This window comes from Salarias fasciatus, chromosome 12 (genome assembly GCF_902148845.1).
Source record: "Salarias fasciatus chromosome 12, fSalaFa1.1, whole genome shotgun sequence".
In the NCBI taxonomy this organism is placed as follows: Eukaryota; Metazoa; Chordata; class Actinopteri; order Blenniiformes; family Blenniidae; genus Salarias; species Salarias fasciatus.
This window is the reverse complement of record NC_043756.1, coordinates 13,571,291-13,595,199: the sequence shown is the minus strand read 5'-3', so window position 1 is coordinate 13,595,199 and position 23,909 is coordinate 13,571,291. Positions and strand designations below refer to the sequence as shown.

Sequence of the window (23,909 nt, the reverse complement as noted above, 5' to 3'; positions counted from 1 at the left end):
GACGTTGACTGGCAGTTTAGGAAGCGCAAGGACCTCATGCTCACTTTCGCATTCATTTGCACTGTGATAGTCAATAAAAAGCCACTACGCAGGGAAGCTTGAACGATACTTACTCTGTAGTGACATCAGAAATAACATCCGGGGTAATGAACCAAAGTGCAAATGTTAAAGCTTTAATCTGAAAAGTAAAATAAACTGTAAGATAAATAAATGTAGTGGAATTACAGCTACATGAAATCTAAAATGCAAATGTTCAGGTTTACTTTGAGTCACTTATATTGAAACCTGTGAATGAACACAGTGTAACAAAACGTCCTTGAAGATCATTATTGCACTGCTTCTCCTCTTCCATTCAATCAAATTAAAATAAAAATGTCAGTGTCAAATAAACAAAGAAAAACCCAACAGTCTTAATTGCATACAAGCTGATGTATTTATCCTGTGGCAGAACCCTGATTGAGTTTCGACAGCAAATACAAAATATAGGCATAAGATTTCTACTTCTCATCAGAGTGATGCTGTAGCTTATGACATGCAATTAAGTTTTCTTGAAGTAATAAATACCAAAGGCACATTTACAAAGGTCAAAACTCTGAGTGCTTCAGGATGGCAGTTCGCTCCTCCCTCTTCGGTAGAGGAATATTTCCTGCAGCAAGAAAATAAATGTCAGTTGTTGGAGATGAATGAGCAGATAACATTTTAAAGATGTATAATTTATATGTAGTCAGGTTTTGTTGTAATATAATGGCGTTATTTTACCTGGTGGCGCCACAAAATATTCTTCGACTGTGTTTTTTGAGAGCTGAAGGAGTTTTTCTGCACAGTCTCCCTCCATCACTGCGTCGTTCCTCAGGTATAAAGCCCTGAATGTGTACAAACACAGGAGCACCATCAAGAACATTCACAAGAGTTCAGTATTGAGCTGTTATTTCTATTTCATCATGCTCACGTAAAGACAAGGCTTGCAAGCAACAATGCACTGCATGTGCCATACCGGTCCTCCAAAACTGAGTCCATTGGTTCGACTTCTGTCGTGTCCACAACGTGAAGCTGATCTGCAAATCGGATGGCTTTCTCCAGACAGTCCAGCCCCTGTTTGGTGCGGAAATCGACCAAGGCCAGTCTCTCCAGTTTGTCCACCAGGTCAGCAGGGACTTGCGTGGGCTGTAGAGTCAAATCAAAATTACACATAATTACACATGTTTCTATATGTCAGTGCACAAGTAAGTATGACAGATTAAAATTAATAAAATATCAATTCTGCTTCAAAAACTTCTGAACTGAACATTAGAGGTGAGTTTTAAAAACAGAACTTTGCAGACTTTAATCAGTCCAGATCAGTAGGATGAGAATGAGAATAACTGAGTGCATTTTAATGTAAATGGTTTGGTGAAATCATCCAGTCCAGCACTTACATGACAGTGGTTTTGAATGGTGTTTTCTACCCTTTATAGGAGCGTTAATGACATGTTTATAAACTGGAAATTTCATCTTGAATTATTAAGTGACTTCAAGATTTTCCTCCGAATGCATATTTAAGTAAAATTATTATTCAACTTAAACCAGTTTGTTTTTTCATGCAAAAAGTTGTGTAATCTTCTTGTAACATCCAGTTTCGATTCTGCCCCATCATATTGAATCCGGTTGCTGTCATGTGCACTGATCAGGAGTAAACAATGATTTTTGAAGAAGTGCAAAGCAAAAGTATTTTCCATTTTCATAAATTTCTCGTTTTACGATTGTTGAAATCGTAAAAAGGGATTGTCAAGTAAGTTGGGAAATAGGTTTGTGGGCTGCATGATCTCAAACAAATAAATTATTGTTATCTACTGAAATGCACACCTGACTGACACTGAGACATGAGAATGATCAGCAGGAGTTATAATATTTAAATCCCTGGTGACATCCGGGATCAGTGACGCTTTACCGGCGGCAGCTGGTCTTCAGGCACTGGCTCCCACGTTGGAACCTGTGGTACCTGAAGAAGAGATCCTCAGTTTACTACTTTGACAGTGCGGTGCTGCTTTCAGCTTTATCTAGATGTATAAAAACGTGGTGTACCTTGGGGTTATGAGGTGGAGAGCTGAACAGACGCCTCGGTGTTGTGCTGCTGCTTTGCAGGCAGCATTTTCTTCTGTCTGTTGCAGGAAGTCCATCGCCTGTTAGCAGCTTGAGGGAAGGTCGAGCTATTTTCTGTGACACGCCAGGACATGTGCGTGAGATAGTAAAGCTAAACACCGACATTTTCAACACACCGAGTTAAGATTTAGCAATGTGTGTGCGTGTTCCCTCCTCTAAGAACCAAATGTTTGGTCTATTCTAGCTCCTCATGCTAAATGCTAGCGAGCTGTTTTTGCGCTGACTGAGAGCATGTACTTTTCCCAGGACATTGAACGCACCACTCTACTTTCTCTGCACCTGATTGGCTCTTAGCCCTGGCTGTCATGACGCAATGCACGTGGATTGATTTGATGTCACATCACGTTGAGCCAATCAGATGTCGGGTCATGCCCTTGTTGTTATTGTTATAGTATTTTCTGGGTTTTTTTGTATCTTGTTGTTTGCGTTTATGACAGCGTGTCAGCATTAACATGATTGACTCATCTAAAGTAAGATTGATGTTATTTTACTGGTATATGGAAAAATATGAAACCTGCCTGAGGAAAACGTCAAGAAGTAAATTGTCTTTCAAATAAACTGTTTTGTGAAATTAGAAGCAGAAGCAGTCGAGCTTTTGCTTACAGATGATAAAATATCTGATAATGTTCTTCCAACCGAAGTCCATCCGTATTGTCTATCTTCAGAGAGGTGAGGCAGTATTTTCTAACTTGCTTACAAGACTAAAAACACCACAAAACACTGGCTCCAGAAATATTGCCCAACCGCAGGCCTCTTTCTGCACATTGTTAAAGAGCTACATAGAGCAAAATAAGGACTTACACTTAAAGAGAAGAGGGAATGGGGTATTTTCACAGCTTCACTACTTCCTGAAAATAGCTGTGCACATTCATTTCCTGTCTTGCATTATTGGCCAAACTGATTAATCCAGGTGTGCCTGGTTTAGACTGCTGCAACAAGACACACCTGGATTAATCATTTTGGCCAATAATGCAAGACAGGAAATGAATGTGCACAGCTATTTTCAGGAAGTAGTGGAGCTGTGAAAATGGCCCATTGTGTCAGTATGAGTTTGCTGCAGTGGATCAATACTGACTGCCAATTAAAAAAAAAGACCTTTAAAGTTGACACATTGTTGCCAACTCCTCACTTAGGGACGTTCTAGATGACGTCATCTTCTAATTTGTATAGAAGCTTATTTGCATATCTAGGTCAAATTAGATGATGACGTCACTTAAAACGATACATTGTTGCAAACTCCTCAGTCAGGAAAGTTCTAAATTACATCTTCTTACAGAAAGAAGGGTTGTCTCAGAATCTGGATGTTGTTGGTTCAATTCTTATTCCTTCCGTGTCCACGTGTCTTTGGCCAAGACACTGAACCTCAAATCGCTCCCAGTGGGTAGACTGAGAGCCTTGCTGTGCATTTCAGGCACCTCCACTGGTGTATGAGTGTGTGTGTAAATGGGTGACTGTGATCAACAGTGTGAAGTCCTGTGGGTTGTGCTTAAGCAGTGTGAAAAGTGCTTTATAAGTGCATGTCCATTTACATGTACTTTGAATTTATTTCTTTTATCATTGTGCAAACCTAAACATACAAGTTTTTCACTTTGTACTGAATGGAATTAAACTACAAACTAGTAGACTAGAAGTTCACATGCTTTGCATTTAGGATCATCGATTTAATTTATTCAGCCTTGAAACAATACTGAGCTAGTACTCCTCATCTTAGTACCTTAAGGCCAGCACACTCCAGGATTGAAAAGGCAAACAAGTATTTAATGTTATAGTGAAATTGCTGGAGGCACGACAGTGAGCCACATGTGTTGAATCATGGAAAGCTGACACGTGCTTCTTTGCTTCACCACGGCAGTGTGTACGTATGTTTTTAATGATGTATTTCGTTACGCCTTATTGTGAACGAATTAAACATTCCTGCTACTTTGAATATATGAAGCACAGTGGATCTGAATGAATCCCATGAAAGGTGCATGAGGATTTTCCCTGAAAACCGTCTTTATTTAATCATTTCACGTTGTCTCTTTTATTTACACGAGCAAAATCCGTAATGAGAGGGAACCTGTTCACAGCATACGAAAATATGTGTGGTTAACTCACGAACGTGTCTTCCTGGAAAAAAATAAAACGCGTCTGTTACCGGAAGATGATGCAACAAGAAATTGCACTATAATCTGCACTGTCAGAGCCCGGATAGCTCAGTCGGTAGAGCATCAGACTTTTAATCTGAGGGTCCAGGGTTCAAGTCCCTGTTCGGGCGACAGTACTTTTCGTGTTTTGTCATTGAATTTATTTAGACGTTGCGGTCACGAAGAATAACAATCGAAGAGTCTTCGGGCCGTCGTCCAATCGGATCACTTAATCCCCACATTTCTCAGCCAATCCCCCCAACTCCTGCCCAGAATTCAACATCTCCACCCAACCAATCCATATGTGACTGTCCAGATTTCAACCCTCGACCAATAGCAGGTCGAGTCCGGGTCACGCTCTGCACCAATGACAGCAGGCGGCCCGGGTCCCGGCGTCACGGAGATGCCCGTCGATAAGCCTGATAAGTGAATTCTTAAAGAATAATCAGCAATAATGTCGAACCACTCCTGAAGAATGTACACTAAACATCATTTATAATGTTTAGTCGTGATTTATGGACCAGTATGTTTGTACAGCTGCATCGTGTTTTTGTAACTTAAAGACAAACAAACTCACCTTGCTGCGACACGAGCTTCCTCTTGTGGTGATAAGAGGAATGACAACTTTTTCAGAACACTATGAACTATAAACCATCGGGTTTGTATTACCAAGAGTCCAATAAAAATATATAAAACATGACGAATAGTATACTTAGAATAAACATACATTCACCATTTTCAGTTTTCGTTTCAGTGGTAATTTTCTTTTGAGATTTGTGATTTCCCATTGTGATAAATCTGATGCTTTATCGCTGACAGTTCCCAAAGGTTTTCTATTCAGCCCTTCTTTTAAAAATAACATTTCAAGGTCATTCAAGGTTAAAATTTCAGTTTGACTAAGAATGTTACAAACTGCGATCAACGAGACAACTTTTACGTTCCCCGACGATTAGTCAGTAAATCACAATTGTGGCTTAAATAACTGAAATTTAAATAAGAACCTGCATCCAAGTCAATCAGAAAGGGAGGTAAGTTGAAAGAAGCTCTCAGTTATCCTCTTTTTCTCTCCTCCTGTTATGTCTACTTGTATAGAATAAAGGTTACTAAAGGTGTTAAAGGGAATACTTATGTCACATATATTGACTAAGCAATGAACATGCAGCCATCTGTGTCTGCCATCTGCATCAACCTCAACCAAGGTAAAAGACTGTCAAAGCTATTTTGTAAAATCGGAGCATGCAAAGTATTTTACATCATCTAAAGTGGATTTTCCTGTGATGATTTGTGAGAATAACATTACATGATGGCTAAAATCATTATCAAATACACTTATGAATGAACTTTATTGATAGTAAATCTACTGTAACTCCAAAAGCACAGTCAAACACGCCAACACACCCTGTTTGTTTCTCAGCTATTATGTGAAAAACAATTATCTTTCATATTGTTATTACATTTGTGAGTGTCTCAGGAGTTTGAATTCAGTTTGAATTGAATAAAATGCACACTTCTTTGGGAAAAATAATGATTCCGTTTTTATTTTTTATTATAAGAACATAGACCATTTAATATATATGTATGTTTGAACCATTAGTATAGAATTTGATTGTTTTACAATACATGTAGTAACAGGCCACACCATAAAAATACCAGCTTTACAAACAAAAGCAGCATCTGAATGACAAAATGAATGAATGAATGAATGAATGAATGAATAAATACATAAATACTTTGGTATATAAATGTTACAATAAATTAAAAAGTTTTCGTACAGCAGTTAGCATTCACAAAGAAACACCAATATTAAATGCAGTTCATTTTACCACATTCATGAAACAACACTTGAAGAACAACCCACTGAATTCTGAGTGAGATAGCTGGAAACAAATCGCCAAAATTCATTTTATTTGACTGCTACAAAGCCCAAATCTGTCATAACCACAACACAGCTGTCTATTTGGAAGCTTCCCATGCTATAGCGTTTATCTTCATCTCTCGCTTTAAAGAATAGAAATGAACAACTCAAGTTTTCATTTGGTCCCTGTGAATAAATATAATCACTGCCTTATCTGCACTCCCCCTTTGTATATAATCATATTCAAGATCAAATTAGCATTTCATTAAACTGACAGGCACTGGACAATACAGGACCATACAAAAAAAAAAAATCAAAGTGGCTAAACGGCACGCTTTACAAAATACACGGCGGTTAGCTGAATAATAAAAATTAACTTACAAGGATTATCAAACGAAGCCCAGATGTTCATTATTCACTTGAGTATTCGGTTATAATTTGATTTTCCTAATTTAAACACATTTCGCACATATAACAAATCAAGACATACTATTTGGCAGACAAGGCAGTTCAAGACACTGAAAACACTGGAGGAGGCTAAATCGATGGCGAAAGGCTAAATTATTCTGAATGCTTTGTGTGGAACTGAACCGGAGCTCGAGTTACAGTTTGTAACTTTGTAACAAGCCAGTCTCTGAGTCAGTCGGCAGAAATCAATTTGATATCTGAGTGTCGAGTGTGAGGAACGTTAAAAATCTGAGGACAATCATTTCATCATTAAGGGAAAAGAATAAGTGGATATTTTACTGATATATATTGTAGACTTTGTCTATTAAAATAATTACTATAAACTATTATCACAATGCATTTTCTCATAAATATACAGTCATCTCTATAGGTTGAATTTATCTGTGTTTTGGTTTGAAATGTGCAATTAAAACTATCTTATCTCAAAATATTAAGTGCACTCGGATTAAGATTGACACTTGAGGGATTTCTGAGAAAAATATCTATAAACTTAGAAGAACATTTTCTGAATTACACTAGCTTTTACTGAAATATACTGACAAATATTGAGCATCTATTCTCTTTCACGTGTTGACAACATGGAAACATGGTGGATAAGGCTCATAGCAGCAGACTGCGATTAGAAAGGCTTCCTGTATCTCTGTGCATGTATCTCATATGTTTTTCTCTTGTGCTGCCGCCGCCGTTCGCACTGTACTTGGAAGCAAAAGAAGACAAAACGGTGCAATCACTTGTTCTCTATCAGCATCTGCACCTTGCACACCAGATCTCTGGCCAGGGATAGAATCTGCTTGATGTTGTGGTGCTCGGCCATTTCTGAAAGAGAGAAAGAGAGAGAGAGAGAAAGAGTCCATTTTAACCTACTATATAAATAATCTACTTCTCATTTTTTTGCAACAAAGCTCATTTTACATTTTTTGTGTTGCAGTGGCAACAACCTTCAACATGTTTTTAATTAAATTATTTCTCTTTGACATGTATTTTCTAAAGTCCTGCCGGAAAAAGCCAAACCACCCCGGCAAACAGATTTTTCTTGCTGTTGTGTCCTTCCAAAAGCTCAGAAAGTACCTCCCGAGGGGCTCGCCCCACATTTTGAAAACCGCTGCTCTAGTCGTACTCCAGAAACACGACGACATGGAGGACTGCTCCAGCTGCTATCTCTTTCATATTGCAAACAGTTACTTAATTCTGAATTTGAACACAAGAACATTTTTGTAAACTCTGACAGCAGGAATACCTTCTCACAAAAAGGTTCAACATGCCATTGTGTTTGTCAAACCTACTCTTCATTTTGAGGACAGGATATTCAAACAAAGCACAATATGTTCTACTCTGAGGTTGGAATGGTTTTGATGAATCCATCCAGCAGATCATCCCACACGCTGTGCTGCAAGTCTACGAACTGAAGGCATTTCATCATACTTCCCTCATGGGAAAAAAACTCCCCAAAATCATTCAATAAGAGCTACAAAGCTTTTTTGAGGCCCAACCGAACAGCCTTGGACCGCCTAGATAAGAGGCACTTGAGATAATTTAGAAATACCATAACTCTGACCAGACATGAAAAAACTCCAGCTGCAGCAGGCATTTTTTTCTTTTAACTCATTTCGAAATAGAGAGCAAACATGAACCTTGATATCAACAAAGAGTCAATGAACACTGATGTTATCAGACGCGGTCACCGTATTATAGGGTCTTATTAGAAAATGTGAAGTCCCGCAAAACCTTGGAGAAACCGCTGGTTGTGTTGTTAGAGCAAATATGGTTTGGACCCAGTCCAGACAACACCAGGCTGACTGGGTGATTTAAACACTCGAAGCAAATCACTCAAAATCTCTCTGGTTCAAATGATTGAACCAGAGACGGGAAAGGCTTTTCAGTTGTGACGGAATCACAAAACGGAGCAGCACTTATCACGCAGGCTGTAATTTGTCATTCTGGCTGTAATTTTACAGTCTGTTACGTCTCCATGACACAGATTCCATTTACAAGTTTTACACAGCTAATACCTTTCTTTTTCAGGATTCAAACAGGACTGATGTGCTCAGGGATGGATGTTTCCCCGTCTGGAATAAACAACCTAGTCAACCAATGATTTGGTACTGACAAGCCTGAGGAGGAAACACTTATCCACCTATGTTTATATCTGTGATGGATGAAGATACGATACTTTACACATGAAGGTCAACTGCGGAACTTTTTACCATTAAAGAACTTGATGATGTCTGTGAAGTCCATGTTGTTCTCCAGGATGATGTCCCTGTACATCTCCACCAGCGACAGGGCGATGAACAGGACGAAGTGGCTGGAGGAGGCGTACTTGGCCGCCCAGATGGTTTCCCAGACCGCAAACACGTCATCGTACACCAACTCTGCAAGACAAACAATGGGAGTTTGGAAGCACCGGCCCTCCGGGGTTCAGGTCTGAGCCGAGCTGGCGCAGCTATCAGCGGAGGGAGATAAGAGACGAAGCAGGTGTTCGCTAATAAGGCAGAGCTGATATGAAAGAAAAGAAAAAAGGGATTTACCGAGGAAGCTGGGTAAATCTTTAGCTATTGTGAACTGTGAAGCTGATTTATATGGTGACAGCCAATTATTTCTGCAACGCCGTGGATAGTTTTCCAAAAATAAAGCTCCCTCCTATATCCTCCCCAAGCCTTACTAATAATTGCATGAATTGTTAACAAGCAGCCAAGCGGTTTGGCATTTTACCCACAAACGGAGCCTAAAGAGGAGACACTCTTCTTTCTATAATTGGCGGAAAACTCTTTCGCACAACGCCGACACCTCACCTCGCTTGAAGTCAAGAAGAAACCAGCGGTAGCAGAAGTAGAAGTGGGTGTAGTCTCCATTCTGGTGCATGAGCTCGAACATCTCAGAGTCCAGAATCTATACAGAGCGAGGATCAGAGGAGATCAGTTATGGTGGGTCGGGAGGGTCAAACACAGGACCCGTGGGCCAAAACAGGCCCAGCAGCGGTTCCAGGATGATACATAAAGAGGACGATGACTGCTTTTTTTCTTTAAATGTACATAAGTTTCCTAAAACGTGGAAGAAATGAGAGAATTTCCTGAATAAAATCAAACCAGAAGTGTGTCTGGTTTGAGGTAAAAGCAGTCTGGCACCCCTGCACTGCACAGGCTCGGCTCAGTGCGTGCAAAAAGATTTTAGTGTTACTGTCTCACCTGGATTAGAGAGCGCATGTTTGCAAAGTGAGTATCCATAGCTCCTCCGTGTGGAAAGTTTTGATTCATTCTCTTCATGAGTTCAGTGAAGCAGCTGAAAGCCATCGCCTCTGAAAGGAGGGCGGAGAGGGCGACGGAGTGAGAAAGTGAGTGGGCAAACTGTCCTCTGTTGTTCCATCAATAACTGTAAAAATACGCCAAATGTCACAGAGGAGGAAAAGCAAACAGTGAATCAGTGTGTTGACTCACCGTCATCTAGAATAACTAGGAGCGGAGCCAGCAGGTCACACATTCCCTGTACGTAGCCGATGTCAAGATGCCTCCAGATATAGCTGCAAAAATACAATCAGGAAAAAAGGAACTGCTTCTGTGAGCCGTACGCAGCCGTGCAATACTTCAAATCGTACAGAGCTGCTCATTTAATAAACTTGCCTTTGGCAGAACAACGTTTAAAGGAAAAACAACTGATGCCTTTGTCTGTATTTCCAGCAGAATAACAGCATTTACAGGATTTATTTTGCTTGTTTTAAGGAATCAGAATTCACATTCATTTTATTTCCAGACACATTAATAAAGCTGACTTCTTCTGGTTGGCTGACTCTGATAGGCTAACTCTTTATTCATGTCTCTTTGTGATGCAGCTGAATGTCTGGAGAAAACCCGACTGGAGGCCACTGACATGTGACACAAGAGTCTCTTTGCAGAGTCACAAAGTTATATAAGTCCAAGCAGTGTTTTTTTCATGAATGCAGTGTGTGCTTTCTTTCTCTACAGACAAAGATTTTCTTTTTTTTTTTTTAATATTATGTATATAGCGCAAATGAAAAGATATCTTATTTTGTCACAACACAGGGCCTTTCACCAGTTCTATATCTTTTACATGTACATCTGAAGAACACTATTATGTTTTCAGTGATTAGCCACAAATGCATCGTCATTTAATGAACAGTTAATTCCTGGTTTCAGTGTTTTGTTTTGTTTGTGTGCAACACAGATAAGACCTGACTTAATCTGAAATTAATGAGGCCGGATGTGCGTGCGTAGGAGCAGTTTCTAAAACAATGAGCAATCTTGCACGGCCTTCATTATCCCTGGGCTGCTGTCGGACTTGTACCTGCACATTACGTTGCGCAGTTTCTCCAAGTTTGCGGGAGTGAAGTACCAGTAGTTTCTGTCACATCGCTGGACGTCCTTCTCAATCCGATGCAGGTTTAATGTATACGAGTCCAAGCATTCTTGCTGAAAGAAAGAAGACTTTGATAGTAAATAAAAACAAAACGCAGCTGCTTCTCTTCAACTGGATCTGTTGGAAAGTGTGCACATACAGTGAAAGCACTCCCAGTCGATTCTTCAGAGGCCACCTTGTTCTTTCTGCTTTCAGATGAAGCCGGGGAGTCAAGGGGAGGATAAAGACTCCCCGCCTGGTTCTCCTCGGTGGCCCCAGGACTGAGCTTTCCCCGCTGCTCCTCCTCCTCCTGTCTGCGCTCAGCACGAGGGCCCGACTCCTCCGAGGAAGACGAGGCTTCGCAGTGCTCCTTCCTGCTTAAAGGCACCATGGAAACTTTGGCTTTGGGGATCTCCTCCATCTCTATGGCGGAGGGAGACTCGTCCGACTCGGTCAGGACCTGCACCTCGTCTTTCTGAGAGACGCAGCAGGTTTCTCCAGTTTCTGCCGAGGGAGCAGGGACGTTTGTCCCTTCATGAGTGTCAGGATCTTTGAATAATTCGTCCCTCCTCTCTCTCAATAAAACCTCCAGACTTTTCTCTGAATGATGCAGTCTTTTCATCTCATCCATGCTTTTTTCTACAAGCTTTGAAGCTTCCTCATTACCAATTTCTTTCTTAAGACTTGGCTCACTGAGTTCTGCTGCTGCGATTGTATCCTCACCAGACACATCTGTCCCTGCTTCTGACGATTCCACAGATTTATCTTCTTTCATAATGGTATCCAGATTTTTATCTTCAGACTTGATCTTCTCAGTGTGAATAGATTCTGACTCTGCAGCACGTTCCTGTGCTCCAGGCGCCACTTCTGCCTCTTTTATGTCCTTGCCGTCGTCTGCCACCTCTGCGGTCGGGCTTCCTGCAGTCTTGGCCACATTAGCTGCGTTCTCCCCCGCTCCTTCTTTCTCTTCACCTTTCAACGGCTTCTCCGTGTCCTCTGTCAGATCATCGCTCTCTCCACCCGCAGGTTTCCCTGATGCCTGAAGGACGGCGGCAGATCTCGGGGCTGCCTCGGCAGCGGCGCTGTCCTCTGTGCTGAAGGAGCCGTCCGACAGGCCCGAGGTGACGGAGAAGTTGCGCGAGGAAGGATGTCCGGAGTCGGGAGAGCTGGTCCCGTTCTGCACGGCTCCGTTCTGCAGCTTCGGGGCCTGTTTGGCCTCCTCGGTCTTCGGCTCAGTCTCAATCTGGTCCACCTCCTCTACAGACTCAAACACCTGAAAGAACAAGCCAAAGGGAAGCAGACTACTCCAGGGGAAGGGATGGGAGGACGTGAAGAACTAGCAGGAGAGAGCATGCAGGAGTGAGGAGTGTTGGTTTCAAAACGTTGAAATCATGTGCATTAGTAGGCAGAAATAAAATACAATATTGGCATTTTGAACAACTAAAGTGGATTTTTCTTCTGTGCAGATGGTAATACGATCAGTCTTTGGTACCTGTGTGCTGCTGCTGGAATCACTCTGCAGGCGAACCAGACTCTGCCTGTCTGAGCTCTGGGAGGACTGAGACTGCAGAGAAAAACCACATCGGAGCAAAAGATACATCACAACCACATCAATTAATGGAATACTATATGTTTCCCAGAATGCCATGTTCACAATAAAATCAATGTCTGCATATCATGCTCAGAAATGTACAATAATGGCTCTGTGTTAAGTATTTGCTCGACACTCTTTATGGAACATCGATCTGAAATATGACAAACCATAAGACAAGCACACAAAATAGCAAACAACACACAGTCCACATTCTGCTCTTCACACTCCAACAGTCAAATGTACAGCTGCCATGTTCTTATGTGACCGTTCACATCCGCTCCGCCATTCAATTCAACTCTTCTCTGCAGTCCATCATTACAAGTCATTAATCTAAAAGTCCATCAATTTTTAACAACGCTTAATGTATTTTAAGTAAATGTACACATTTTACCATTGATCTGAATGTTATTTTGAAGTTTCAGCTCTCTGAGAATCCCAATTAAAGATAAATTTATGCTGCTCCTTCAATGGAGGAAAGGATGAAAGAAAGCTTTTCCTCATTATCTATGTTTTTTTTTAAAGTCCCAGATTGAAAAAGTTTTATTGCTGTTTGCTTTTTTTTAATATATGTGGGGCATCAGATTTCTGTGCACATCTCTGTTCCTTGAGCAGCAAATCAGATTCTCTTCGGAATTCGGCCACACAGTCAGTTTTCAGTGCCATGCTGCACTGATGTTTCAGTGCGGGTGATTTTTGTGATCTTCTTCTGCTTCTCTTACTCTTTTACCTCATTGCTCACAGTGGAATCGTGATGGGTCATCTTCTGACCGGGGCCGTCCATGCTCGCCACAGACGAGCACTTCGCCAAAGCCGCGGCGTGCTGCTCTTTCTCGCGCTGGCGGACAATCTCCTCACAGCTGAGCCACTCGTGCATGGTTTGCTGGTAGTGCAGCCGGACCTGATCGTCCACCTGGGACGAAGGAGAGCAATCCGGGGTCACCAAAGCAGGTGGACAAAGGATGGCGAGCAAAGATGTAATTGTGGGAAAAAAACCCAAACCTGTTTCCTCTCAGCCTCTGACATTCCGAACTGGTAATGACCCAACAGGAAGGGCCAGACTTCTTTACGCAGGGAGGGGTCCACGCCGCCGAAATACACCAGCCGCAGAAGCTCCGGCTCTTTATAGGTCTGGAACACATTTAATGGAATAAACTGACAATTGAAATGTAACACAAATAAAATAAATGTCTATATTGTCGATATAACATCAGTACAGATTATTTTTAGGCTTTTTCTCTCAGTAGTAACCAAAGATATATAAAAATATCCACATTGTGTTGTCAGAACAACATTTATGTTAACAATAGGGATAAAAATAATGAGCAAACATTTCATTACTCTTTAAAGTGTGGAGTAATATCTGTTACTGCACTTGGAGAAAGCGCTTTTGTGAATGTTGCTTTCATTGTTCTGTTTATCGCACAGTGTTTGCTGTACACTTTCTTATTGATCTGGGTGGAATGAACCGAGTTTGAGATGCAAACCATCAATCCACTGTGCCACTTCTCTTGTGGTCTAACTTTACAGTTGGTAGAATAACTTTTATCCTTCACACAGAGGTGGAAACATTACATTCCTTACTTAAGTATAACAATAAATAATTGTATGTTTATACATCAAGTTATGCAAAATAGCATTGCTATATGTCTTGACAAGGCAGGGAGTCAAAAACAATACAGAGAAGAAGAAGAAATAACCAGCAGCAGGAGGAATATTTAGCATGTTACACTGTCAAGTCAAATTTCAGCTGTCGAGACTGACGGGACAATAAGTCACGCCTCGTGCACACTAATGGTGTGAGTCATGTGATCAGGATGGGATGAATATTGATGAGAGAAAAGATTTACAGAATGAAACACACGTGTGTGTGTGTAAGTGTGTGTGTGCCAGTGATACTAACAGTGCAGTCTTGTAGGAACGTCTGCCACACGTCGGTGGTGAGCCCTTTGTAGGCGTCGCAGGGCACGTCGGGCGCCACAATGGTGTGATTGACGAGAGCCGAGAGGTGTGTGCGCACGGTCGACAGGTGACGGCAGTACGCCAACCCTGTTTGACAGAAGAGCTAATTAATTTATGCTTCCACAGAACAATGGTTTCATTAAGAAATGTGATTAAAGGCGTTTTTACAGACTCAAATGAACACGTACAGCCATAAAACGCCCTTGAGATGATCTGATTCTTCATGTTGTCACACAGCATCTTCAGAGGAGTTCTGCAGGAAACCAAAAATATCACTTTATTTAAATGAGGGAAAAAAAAACATCTGACACTGTAGAACAATCAGCTTCCCTTCCTTTAGACACTAAGACTGAACTATGATTAAGTTAATCATGCATTAGGGATGTTATTCAAATTATCCTGAGTCTGCATGAGGCTCTGTGTCTTCTGCTTGTAGCAGTCTTTGGGCTGACCTTTCATTAAACGATAAACTATTGTGCAGCTGTCCAGACCAAATTGGCTCAGCGGGCTGCCTTTTTCCTCATTGCCTCCAAATACATGTTTTATCTGCCGTATCAGTCAGTTCTCCAGGGAGGTAAATGTCACGTCGTCATCTGGTAAACGGCTGGATTCCTGCGTCTTCCCTCTGTGGTTGAGGATGATGGGCAGGTGGGTGCGTCTCTGCAGCCTTCGGTAGCTGCCTTGGTCTTGATTTTCACAAGTCACTCTAGCAGGGAGTATTTTTTTTTTTTGTTGCTCACCTCTCATGGTTGCATCCTTTTGGAGGTGCACCATCGGAGAAGCTCCCCTGAGAGCAGGAGGAACACGACGACTTCCTGAGAGTGGTATGCCACATGGTAGCTCCCTGATCCATCAGATCTGGAGGAGTCACTGCAGCACGCACACACGCACACACACACACACACACACGAAATCCTCGTTAGCTGCACAGACTTCAACAGCAGCTACATTTGCACTTAAATGATTAAGACCCAGCTGTAAACAGCTTTCCGTAAGTGTAATTATGCAGATCAGCGGTGACTTGCCCTCAGCACTTTAAAGCAAAAATTTGTATTTGATTCCCGTGAAGACGAAGCACGAAAGCAAAAACATTTCAAGCGATCTGAAACGGATGCACAATTTGAAAGCATGATGGCGTCATCGCTGATTTTGTCCGAACAAAGAGAAAGACCATTAGAGCACGAGCAGCTTCTCCGCTCAGAGGTCAGATTTCAGAAGTGATCCTCGGTTGAAAGGTTACGATGCAGTAACGCAGCGTGGCTTTGAGAGCGTCACACGTCAATAAAGCTTGCTGCAGGCCGGGAGGGCATCAGAAAGCAGGGAATTAAAGGGAGACAAGCTGACAGACGGACGGACGAGCTGAGGTGTGACGGCGTTACAGCTGCTTCCTGTGACTGATGGGGATTCTTGAGGACAGCTGCAGGACCTCTTGGGTACAACCAGGGTCCCTGTTCTAGACGTGGACTGTCCACTCGGGTGAATTGAGAGGGAGGAAGTCAGATGGGTGGAATGGGTTACAATCACTGGAACAAACAATGAGCCACATTTTCATGAAAAATAAACCATCTAGTGAAGCATCTCGCATGGTCTAGTGATTCCACTCACCAAACTCTGACTGGCTGTTTGGGAAGAGGATGCGGAAGACATAGTCTGTGGCCTCGTCCTCCTCCTTATCCGAGACCGAGTCTGAGGAGCCAGATCCCTGAGGAACCCTCTTCCGCAGCTTAGGAAACACTTTGCCCTGCAACAACAAAATAACTCATCAAACTAATGCCGACAACTAAAAATCCCACCCATTAGAGCTCATTTAAGCTGTCCTTGTAAAGATGATGAGTGTCTGTATGATGAAGCCTATTAATAGTGGCTGAACATGCGTGGGTGGATTTTTTTATTCAGGATAGTGGCTTTCACACTGCTGTTCACATCCTCACATCAGCGTCCAGCCATTCACCGGGACATTTCTTTTGTGGCGCTGCAGAGCAAATATCAAGTCACACATTCATCACTATGACTCCTGAGCAACACTGCAGAGAGACTGCAGCTGCCATACATGGAGTATTCTGACAGAGGACTGGCGTTGGAGAAGGGAACTGGGATGATTTATCTTCTGAAAGCCACACATATTGTTTTATACTTAAATGTTTTGCACAGATTGCACAATTTCCATAGAGCATTCATAAGCAATGCTGTTGTTTGAACTGGGACTGCCCTCTGTCATTAAGAATGAATACATTAATACTTTTTTTTTTTTTAATATATAGTGACAGCAGAGAGTGACCACAGAGAAAGGCCTTTAGCGCTGACCTTTCCCCTCTGAGACCAGAGCGGAGGATCCAGCTGGCCGTGAGGAAGAAGGCCATTCTCCAGGCAGGAGAGGAACTGGAGCAGATGGCCTCCTTTGGGAAAGCGGAGCGGAGGCCTTTGGATCCCATCCTGACTGACAAGCACCACTGTACCCCCACTGTCCACTGAAGGAGGTGAAAGAAAGATTATTTCTTTGTTAGTTTTACTGACGTGCTGCCTTCATGACTGACTGCAGGTAAAAAGAATGTAATTCAACAATTCACACTAGAATTGCCATAATGTTAAGACACATAAACACCTACCTTGCTGATGACAGTGCAAATAAACTATCTCCTCGAGAGGGATTGTCATGGCATAGTCCCAATACACACTGAAAAACACGGAATGAAACAGTTCGTATATCTGCAATCCAGAATAATTTGTACCCCGTCAAGTAAACCTCAACATTACAAAGAAAACAAATCCAGCAGTGATGTTTACCTACTATCTGCGACTCCGTCTCAAGGGATGTTAATTTTATGGCTTAGAAGAAAAAAAAGAAAAAAAAAAAAAGCCAAGCACACAGAGAGGCAGGCACAGTTGCCTAGTGCAATAATCAATTTTGGGTGAGAGAAACCATGCACAGGCACAGGAACATAACATGGTTTGCCAGCCTGAGAAATGTCTGACAGTGTCTCAGTCAATAAACCATCTGTTGGCTGCTGGTGTGCTGAAAATAAGACTCATCAGATCAGCGGCGTTTATTCAGCGCACCGAGCCCCTGAGCCACACAAACAAGCTGCATTATTCAATAACTTGTTCAGTTACACAAATAGCGTAACGTGTTCGCGCTCCTCTGGAGAGGCACATTACAGGAGAAACTCTCGCTACGACGAGGTTCACTGATATCAGATGCTCATCGGTTTTGTGGCGACAATCGTTGCAATCACAGTCGATTCACAGCCGAGGTTTGGCACCTGCGTTCATAGTCCAGGTCTCCGACCGAGCCGTTCATGAGCTGATTGGGGGTCCACTTCAGCGTCATGAGGTCGGCGGTCTGGTGCAGAGAGAGGTAGCCCGGAATAGCCTCCATGTCGTCCCTCTGAAACATCCACCAGAATGACAGAACACTGAATCTGGGAGTCGCGATGGCGGAGAATGAGAGGAGAATCTGCATACTGATCACACATGCAAGCAAATGAAACCACTTGTTTCCCCAAAACAGAGAGAAACACAAAAGTCTGTTAGTATTCACCGCACGCTCCTGTGCTGCTATTTTAGAGCAGGCTAATGAAGTCTGGGATGTTTAAATCTCAAAGTATGGAGGCGTTCGGGAATAGATCCTGGATAAAAACATCGCGCTGGGGAGTATGACAGTTCTTCTGAGATATATAGGATGGCGGTGTAATATATCAAAGCCGGAGCTCGCAGTGCAATATTCCTGAGCTTTTAATAAGATTGTTTCTGCGGAGGGCCGCATCTCCGTGAAGCTGAATCAGACAGTTACCGGTTGTACGAGCACATTGTTCTTTCCAAACAGAAGCGTTGCCCTGTTGTTTTGGTGAAGCGACTCCACATATTCGCGGGCGGATGACGAGGGAGACGGCCGTTCATCCATGCTGCTGCTGGAGTGCCGCTTCTGGATCTGCACATTAACCCACACAAAACACGTCGAGTCAAGTAAACTGATGAGCAGCATCCTGTAATTCACATCAACCGGTGCAGCCGCCCATGACCCCGATGCGAAAGACCAGTCTATTTTCTCCCGCGACACGCGCGCGCACATACGTGCACGCGCAGACTGTCAAAAGTACTGCGCTGCAGTGGATGTTACACTGAAGACTGAATGAGTGCAAAGGTTTCAGACACACTTTGTTCCCCCTCCTGGGACGCGCCGCTCTTCACCTAATGCAATAATCTTCACAGGTTCTTCGGGCAGACAGCGAGCATCTCAGAACAAAATGTAACTGACTGTGAGCCACTGCATGACTGGTAACGCGCTGGAGAGGCACGGGCTGAGCGCAGAGTCTCGGGGAGTCGTTCTTACACACAGCGCCGGCCGTTTGGTGGGAGAATCCAGCCTGCAGTGGGCACTGTGGATGCGGTGCCTCTGCACCAACTCATCTGCCGACGGGTCCGTCCAAAAGTGGTCCGCCGTCTTCATCTTGGTGTACTCCAGAGCGCAAGGTCCAACTGTAACAGAGAGGTGAAGATTTCATGCATTTTTAAACAGGAAAGTAGCAACACTTTGGAGCGACAGGTGAAAAAATGTCATGGAGAGGGCTGGAAAGGTTGCAGTGCAGCGGTTAATGGGTTAGCGCAGTGACAGAGCGCCCCCCGGGGTGATAATGGGCTTGTGGCCTTTCTTCTCTTTGCCTGTGCACGGGTTTACTTCTTGTACTCTCACTAGATCCCAGTGACCAAAAACATGTGCTTGAGGTTAATTGGTGGCTAAATTGCTCACAGGTCTGAATGCGTGTGTGTGTGTCTGTGTGTGTCTCTCTCTGGGTGGCCTGTGATGGACTGGTGACCTCTGAGCTACACCCTGCCTTTGCCAGCAGGCAGCTGGAACTGGCTCCAGCTCTCCAGCAACTCTGAACTGGAGGAAGCAGCACAGAAGGTGGAGGGACTGAATTTGATCTCCTGTCAAGTTTCCAATCTGTTTCACTACGTCTGGCCACAATCGCCTCACTGCAAGAATAATCCTGGTTAGAACCTGCAGGGTGACGGGAGCTGTGAGGAGCTTTTTACTATATCTTTAATATTTCTCCAGATGAGCTGGCTTCTACCTACAGTTCAAATAATTGCTTGCAAAGTTAAGTTTGAGTTTTTGAATCCTAGATTGTGTTTCTCATACATTTAATGTATTTATTTATTTATTTTTTAAATGAAAAGACACAAACATGTCTACAATTTGTCGTACTTTTAAACTGTGGAAACGAAGTAATCTAAAAACACAACGACAAACACTCTGAGTGTTTGCTGATGCTGCTGATACTGAATCGACTTCCACCGGTTGGATGAAAACCACTTTCTTGGGTTCGCTCTGAAGTTTTCAACTTGCAGAGTGAGTTCGTGAAAGCAGGCTATTAGACAAAGTTAATCATAAACACACACACACACACACACACACACACACACACACACACACACACACACACACGCTCAGTCTTGTATTTCTATCCTTGTGGGGACCATCCATTGACTCCCATTCATGTCTAGCCCCTAACCCTGACCCTTACCCTAACCCTAACCCACACCACAACAAAGCCTAACCCTAAAGAAATGTTTTTGCACTTTTACTTTTTTCAGTAACAACAACATGGTCAAGAAAACACTGTTTCTCCTACTTAGGACCGGAAAAAGGTCCCCACAAGGCACGTCGTTCCACGTTTTGCTATCCTTGTGGGGACATTTGGCCCCGACAAGGATAGAAATACGAGAACACACACACACACACACACACACACACACACACACACACACACACAGAAAACCATTTCCTGCTTTGGACCACTAGCTTCCATTTTTATCTAAAATGGTGATGTGTCATGTTAGACGGCGACAATAAACAACACAAATGATTGCAAAGTTAGATTGAATTACCTAATAAAGATGCAAGGATAGGCCCGTCCACCGGGTCCATAAGAACTGCTTCTTTCTCGTAGTATTTACTAGAAGACAGAAGGATTCCGAGCGTGAACATTCAGTAAGGCAGTTAAACAAACCAGGATTTGTTCTTTCGGTGTACCTGCTGTTCTCCACTAGGTAGAGGACGATCTTGTCCAGAACCTTCTCAAACAGAGCCGTCCTGATCCAGAGGTTCTTCACTCCCGGGGACGTGAGGATGGGCAGCCGGGGCATCTTGCGAAGGCTGTCTTGACTTTGCAGGCTTTGGCTGCGCCTGCAGAGGGAGAGCCACAAGTTTTAATAACAAAATGCACATTTTAAAAACTCCATTAATTAAAGCCACATTTACATGAAGCTGTTAGGATTTTAGATTGAGGTTTTCAAAAGGCTCGTGCACATGAATTATTAAAAAGGTTTTTACAAAGAAGAACCTTCAGAGAGACTTTTTTTTTTTTTTTTTGGGGTGGGGGGGTGGGGGGGGGGGGGGGGCAACCAAACGGTATTTGAAGTGAGCTTTGAAGCCAGCTGTGACATGTGTGTACGAGTTGTGAGCTCTGAATGTCTCACTTGGTCTCTATGATCTGCTCCAGCTCCTGGGCCTTCCTGCACAGCTCCTCGGCCGGGGCGAAGCTCTTCCCCACCTTCATGAAGAGCGCCGCTATCTTGTTGCTACGCAGGAAGCCCGCCGCTCGCCGCTTCAATCCGTGCAGAACACATGCCTCCACGGCAGCTGTGAGGACACAAAGGCGCCGTTGGGGGGAAAAAAGAAAATCCACGTCAAAGCAATACAGAAGGCAATAATCCCACATAATAACCAAAATGATGAATAGTCGCAGTCGGAAGCAGAAAAAAAAAATCCTTTTGTGGCACATCTTCTTGCCATAAAATGTCCGTATTGTAAATAATCGAGCACCAAATTCAAAAAATAAATGACTTGGAAGCAGGGAATATAGTTGTAAACACAATAGTTCCCCTCATTATTTACACATGCAGGTGAGACAAATGAGAAACACCACTCGCTGCATTCATTAGCAGCTGTGTTCAGCAGTTCCATATCCCTGATTATTTTGTTTGGTATCTTAAATTAGCAGATATCCAACTTTTAATGCATAAAAAGATCAAGAGGAAAGATACCTATGTCCTTAAGAGTTTTGATATAACACAGGGTGTTGGCATGCTGTCAATATCAGCAAATCAGTTGCTACAACTCTCATTTGAAATTTGTGAAAAGCACAGAAAGTACTATCTGGTGACTTTAGAATCATTAAACTACAGCCTTGATGTGTGGGCATACTGTAATGACTCATGCAATCAGGGCACCAGGACAGCCTAAAGTAAAGTAGTGAATGAAATGAAATTACATCGAGACGCCAGAAAAACTTAAAGCATCAGACGGCTGTCTTATAAACAGACAAAGGGATCAAATTGAACTATCTCTTTCTACAATTCAATCACGAAGCTGAGCTCAGAAAATATAACTTCTGTAGCCTGAGGAGACAGGACCAGTGACTCCCTTCTTACAGGAATCTGATAAAATAGAAAGAAAGTCATGAATGGTATATACACCTACAAAGCTCATAGCAACATATTGCACTTCAACTGGGAATCTGACTTCGGTCTTGAACTCAATAAACTTGAGTTTGTTTTATGATTTCACTTTGTAATTGAATTACAAGAGACATTTAAGGAGGAAACGGTACATGCATGTGAGTGCATCTTCAATTCCAGGCATTTCTGTGTGTTCTTCCTGCCGCTTTCATCAGTTCTTTCTTTTAGTATAATGATTTTCTTCCAAAACGTTGGCTCCAAATTGGCAGTAGGCGTGAATAAGTACGTGGGTGATGATCTGTGTTTGTCATGCGATGAACTGTATCACGTCCACGAAACGTGTTTAAGCTTTAAAATGAAGCTGTTTTACTCTATCACAGCATTCATTTTCATAATCCTTTATACCAACATTTTATCTAATTGCCACATCCAGTTTATCTTTCCCGGTTTTATCCCACGGCATGTTGACACGCTCCCGCCGTCACTCGACCGCGGCGAGGAGCAGACACCCTGCTTCCCTCGCAGGCCGACGTGGCAGCGCCGGGAGCCGTGTTGACATTTGAGTTCGCTTTCAGGACTAATCCTGTGGCTCTGTTCACATGGGGTCAGGGGGAAGGCTGGGGTTGCCATGGAAACCCCTGTTGATGGAGCGATCGAGGTCTGGGAGCGATGAGCGGAGGGAGGGGCAGCGAAGACTCATCAGCATCATGATCTCTTTCTCTATTCACCGCTGCCGCTCTGTTTCCTCCATTCTCGTCTTCTATAGCGCTGCTCTTATTATCCCCTCCGTTTGCTGAAGGCTTTCCCTCTACACAGGGGATTAAAGTATCATGACATCTTCCTTTCTTTTTTTTTAAATCTTCCTTTCCTTCTGTCTTTTGCTTCATATCTCACATCATTATAAGGGCAAGCGGCTAAATGTCAGAACAAAGTGCAGCGTTAAAAGGTCTCCAGATGTAGTTTGTCATACTTGCTAACTGGCCCCTGATGGTTCAGAGTTATAAAACAGAAGATCCTTCTTTAAATGTTTCAAAAAAATCTGGAGCTTTAAATCACATTTTGAAAGCTTCTGCCAAACAGTATCGGGTAATGTTTATGAGGGAATTATTTACTGACAAAGTGAAAAGTAGGAAAGAGTTGAATTAAAGTTTAGCTTATTTTTGATGCGATTGATTTCTTCAGTTATCTTTATTGTTTTGAATTCATCATTTCCAAAATCTTATTGATGCAGCTCTTCTTCTTCATGTCTTATAAATCTAAACTAACATTTATAGAAGTTTATATTGCATTTTAATCAGTGTGGATATAGGTTAATGCCAATATTACTTACGGTGTTGTCAACAGGACTGACTTATTTTAGGACTATTGAGGTAATGTAAGACAATAATGACAGATTATACCTTTAAAAGGTGATAAACAGAATTTTGGACATTGTATTATTATTTTTGTGTGTATTTTTTTCTTCCTGGTTTTTAAACTTTGAGAATATATAACAAAACCAGTGTTGTTTCAGGTAACTCAGAAGGAATCAATGTAGTCATTCTATGCTGCCCAGAAAAATGCCTGACTATTACACATTAGTATGGAACAATACCCTGAACGTTGAGTTTGTGGGCATAAAAGATGCGTAGAGTAATATTGGATGAAAATATTCTTAAACTCATACAAAATCTCTGATCACAGGGTCCGGGTATGTATGTGTTTATTTGGCTCTTAGTTTGTTTGTGATGTGATCTCCTGGAACTCTCGTCCACGTTCAGGTCACTGGCCTTCAATGCAATCCTTAGACATCGTAAAGTAAAGCCTTGTCACTGAGCGCTCTAATGTACGTTTTTACTTGTCCTTGACTTGTTCCCAAGTCTGTTTAGCTCTGCTATGTTTTCTTCTGAAATGATGAGGTCAATAATAATGTTCACACATGGTATAGCTAAAGAAACATGAATTTATGAAATGCACA

The 23,909-nt window shown here is 42.5% G+C and overlaps 2 protein-coding genes and 1 non-coding gene across 4 annotated transcripts in view; 1 reads left to right on the top strand and 2 right to left on the bottom strand.

Moving 5' to 3' along the window:
- Positions 1 to 152: 152 nt before the first annotated feature.
- gatc (glutamyl-tRNA amidotransferase subunit C) lies at positions 153 to 2,377 on the bottom strand. The gene is made up of 5 exons (XM_030105770.1): positions 2,062 to 2,377; positions 1,928 to 1,978; positions 995 to 1,164; positions 760 to 863; positions 153 to 646 (listed from the first exon to the last, which is right to left on the bottom strand). The coding sequence occupies exons 1-5, from the start codon at positions 2,242 to 2,244 to the stop codon at positions 585 to 587; spliced, it is 570 nt and encodes a 189-aa protein (XP_029961630.1). The 5' UTR covers positions 2,245 to 2,377; the 3' UTR covers positions 153 to 584.
- Positions 2,378 to 4,323: 1,946 nt separating this feature from the next.
- trnak-uuu (transfer RNA lysine (anticodon UUU)) lies at positions 4,324 to 4,396 on the top strand. The gene has a single exon. It is a non-coding gene; the product is annotated as a tRNA-Lys (tRNA).
- A 1,859-nt stretch (positions 4,397 to 6,255) lies between these two features.
- Positions 6,256 to 23,909, bottom strand: part of sgsm1a (small G protein signaling modulator 1a) — a 30,370-nt gene continuing 12,716 nt past the window's right edge. Inside the window, exons 4-25 of one of the 2 annotated variants that reach the window (XM_030105765.1) lie at positions 20,972 to 21,134; positions 20,526 to 20,678; positions 20,381 to 20,448; positions 18,822 to 18,967; positions 18,282 to 18,419; positions 17,752 to 17,876; positions 17,098 to 17,165; positions 16,796 to 16,959; positions 16,097 to 16,232; positions 15,232 to 15,361; positions 14,680 to 14,744; positions 14,433 to 14,578; positions 13,532 to 13,660; positions 13,260 to 13,442; positions 12,431 to 12,502; positions 11,099 to 12,274; positions 10,888 to 11,012; positions 10,023 to 10,105; positions 9,774 to 9,883; positions 9,381 to 9,477; positions 8,793 to 8,960; positions 6,256 to 7,404 (exon numbers count right to left, since the gene is read on the bottom strand). In XM_030105765.1, coding sequence (XP_029961625.1) covers positions 7,316 to 7,404; positions 8,793 to 8,960; positions 9,381 to 9,477; positions 9,774 to 9,883; positions 10,023 to 10,105; positions 10,888 to 11,012; positions 11,099 to 12,274; positions 12,431 to 12,502; positions 13,260 to 13,442; positions 13,532 to 13,660; positions 14,433 to 14,578; positions 14,680 to 14,744; positions 15,232 to 15,361; positions 16,097 to 16,232; positions 16,796 to 16,959; positions 17,098 to 17,165; positions 17,752 to 17,876; positions 18,282 to 18,419; positions 18,822 to 18,967; positions 20,381 to 20,448; positions 20,526 to 20,678; positions 20,972 to 21,134 — 3,734 coding nt within the window. In that variant the 3' untranslated portion in view covers positions 6,256 to 7,315. The remainder of the gene's footprint in view (positions 7,405 to 8,792; positions 8,961 to 9,380; positions 9,478 to 9,773; positions 9,884 to 10,022; positions 10,106 to 10,887; positions 11,013 to 11,098; positions 12,275 to 12,430; positions 12,503 to 13,259; positions 13,443 to 13,531; positions 13,661 to 14,432; positions 14,579 to 14,679; positions 14,745 to 15,231; positions 15,362 to 16,096; positions 16,233 to 16,795; positions 16,960 to 17,097; positions 17,166 to 17,751; positions 17,877 to 18,281; positions 18,420 to 18,821; positions 18,968 to 20,380; positions 20,449 to 20,525; positions 20,679 to 20,971; positions 21,135 to 23,909) is intronic. The other variant, XM_030105766.1, reaches the window with a different exon arrangement.

What these genes read in the sequence shown, in the direction of transcription:
- gatc (XM_030105770.1), bottom strand. Translation starts at nt 2,244, where the DNA reads ATGTCGGTGTTTAGCTTTACTATCTCACGCACATGTCCTGGCGTGTCA. An exon ending in CTCCACCTCATAACCCCAAG is followed by an intron (nt 1,979 to 2,061) that starts GTACACCACGTT and finishes TCTCTTCTTCAG; the next exon opens with GTACCACAGGTTCCAACGTG. An exon ending in ATATTTTGTGGCGCCACCAG is followed by an intron (nt 647 to 759) that starts GTAAAATAACGC and finishes TTCTTGCTGCAG; the next exon opens with GAAATATTCCTCTACCGAAG.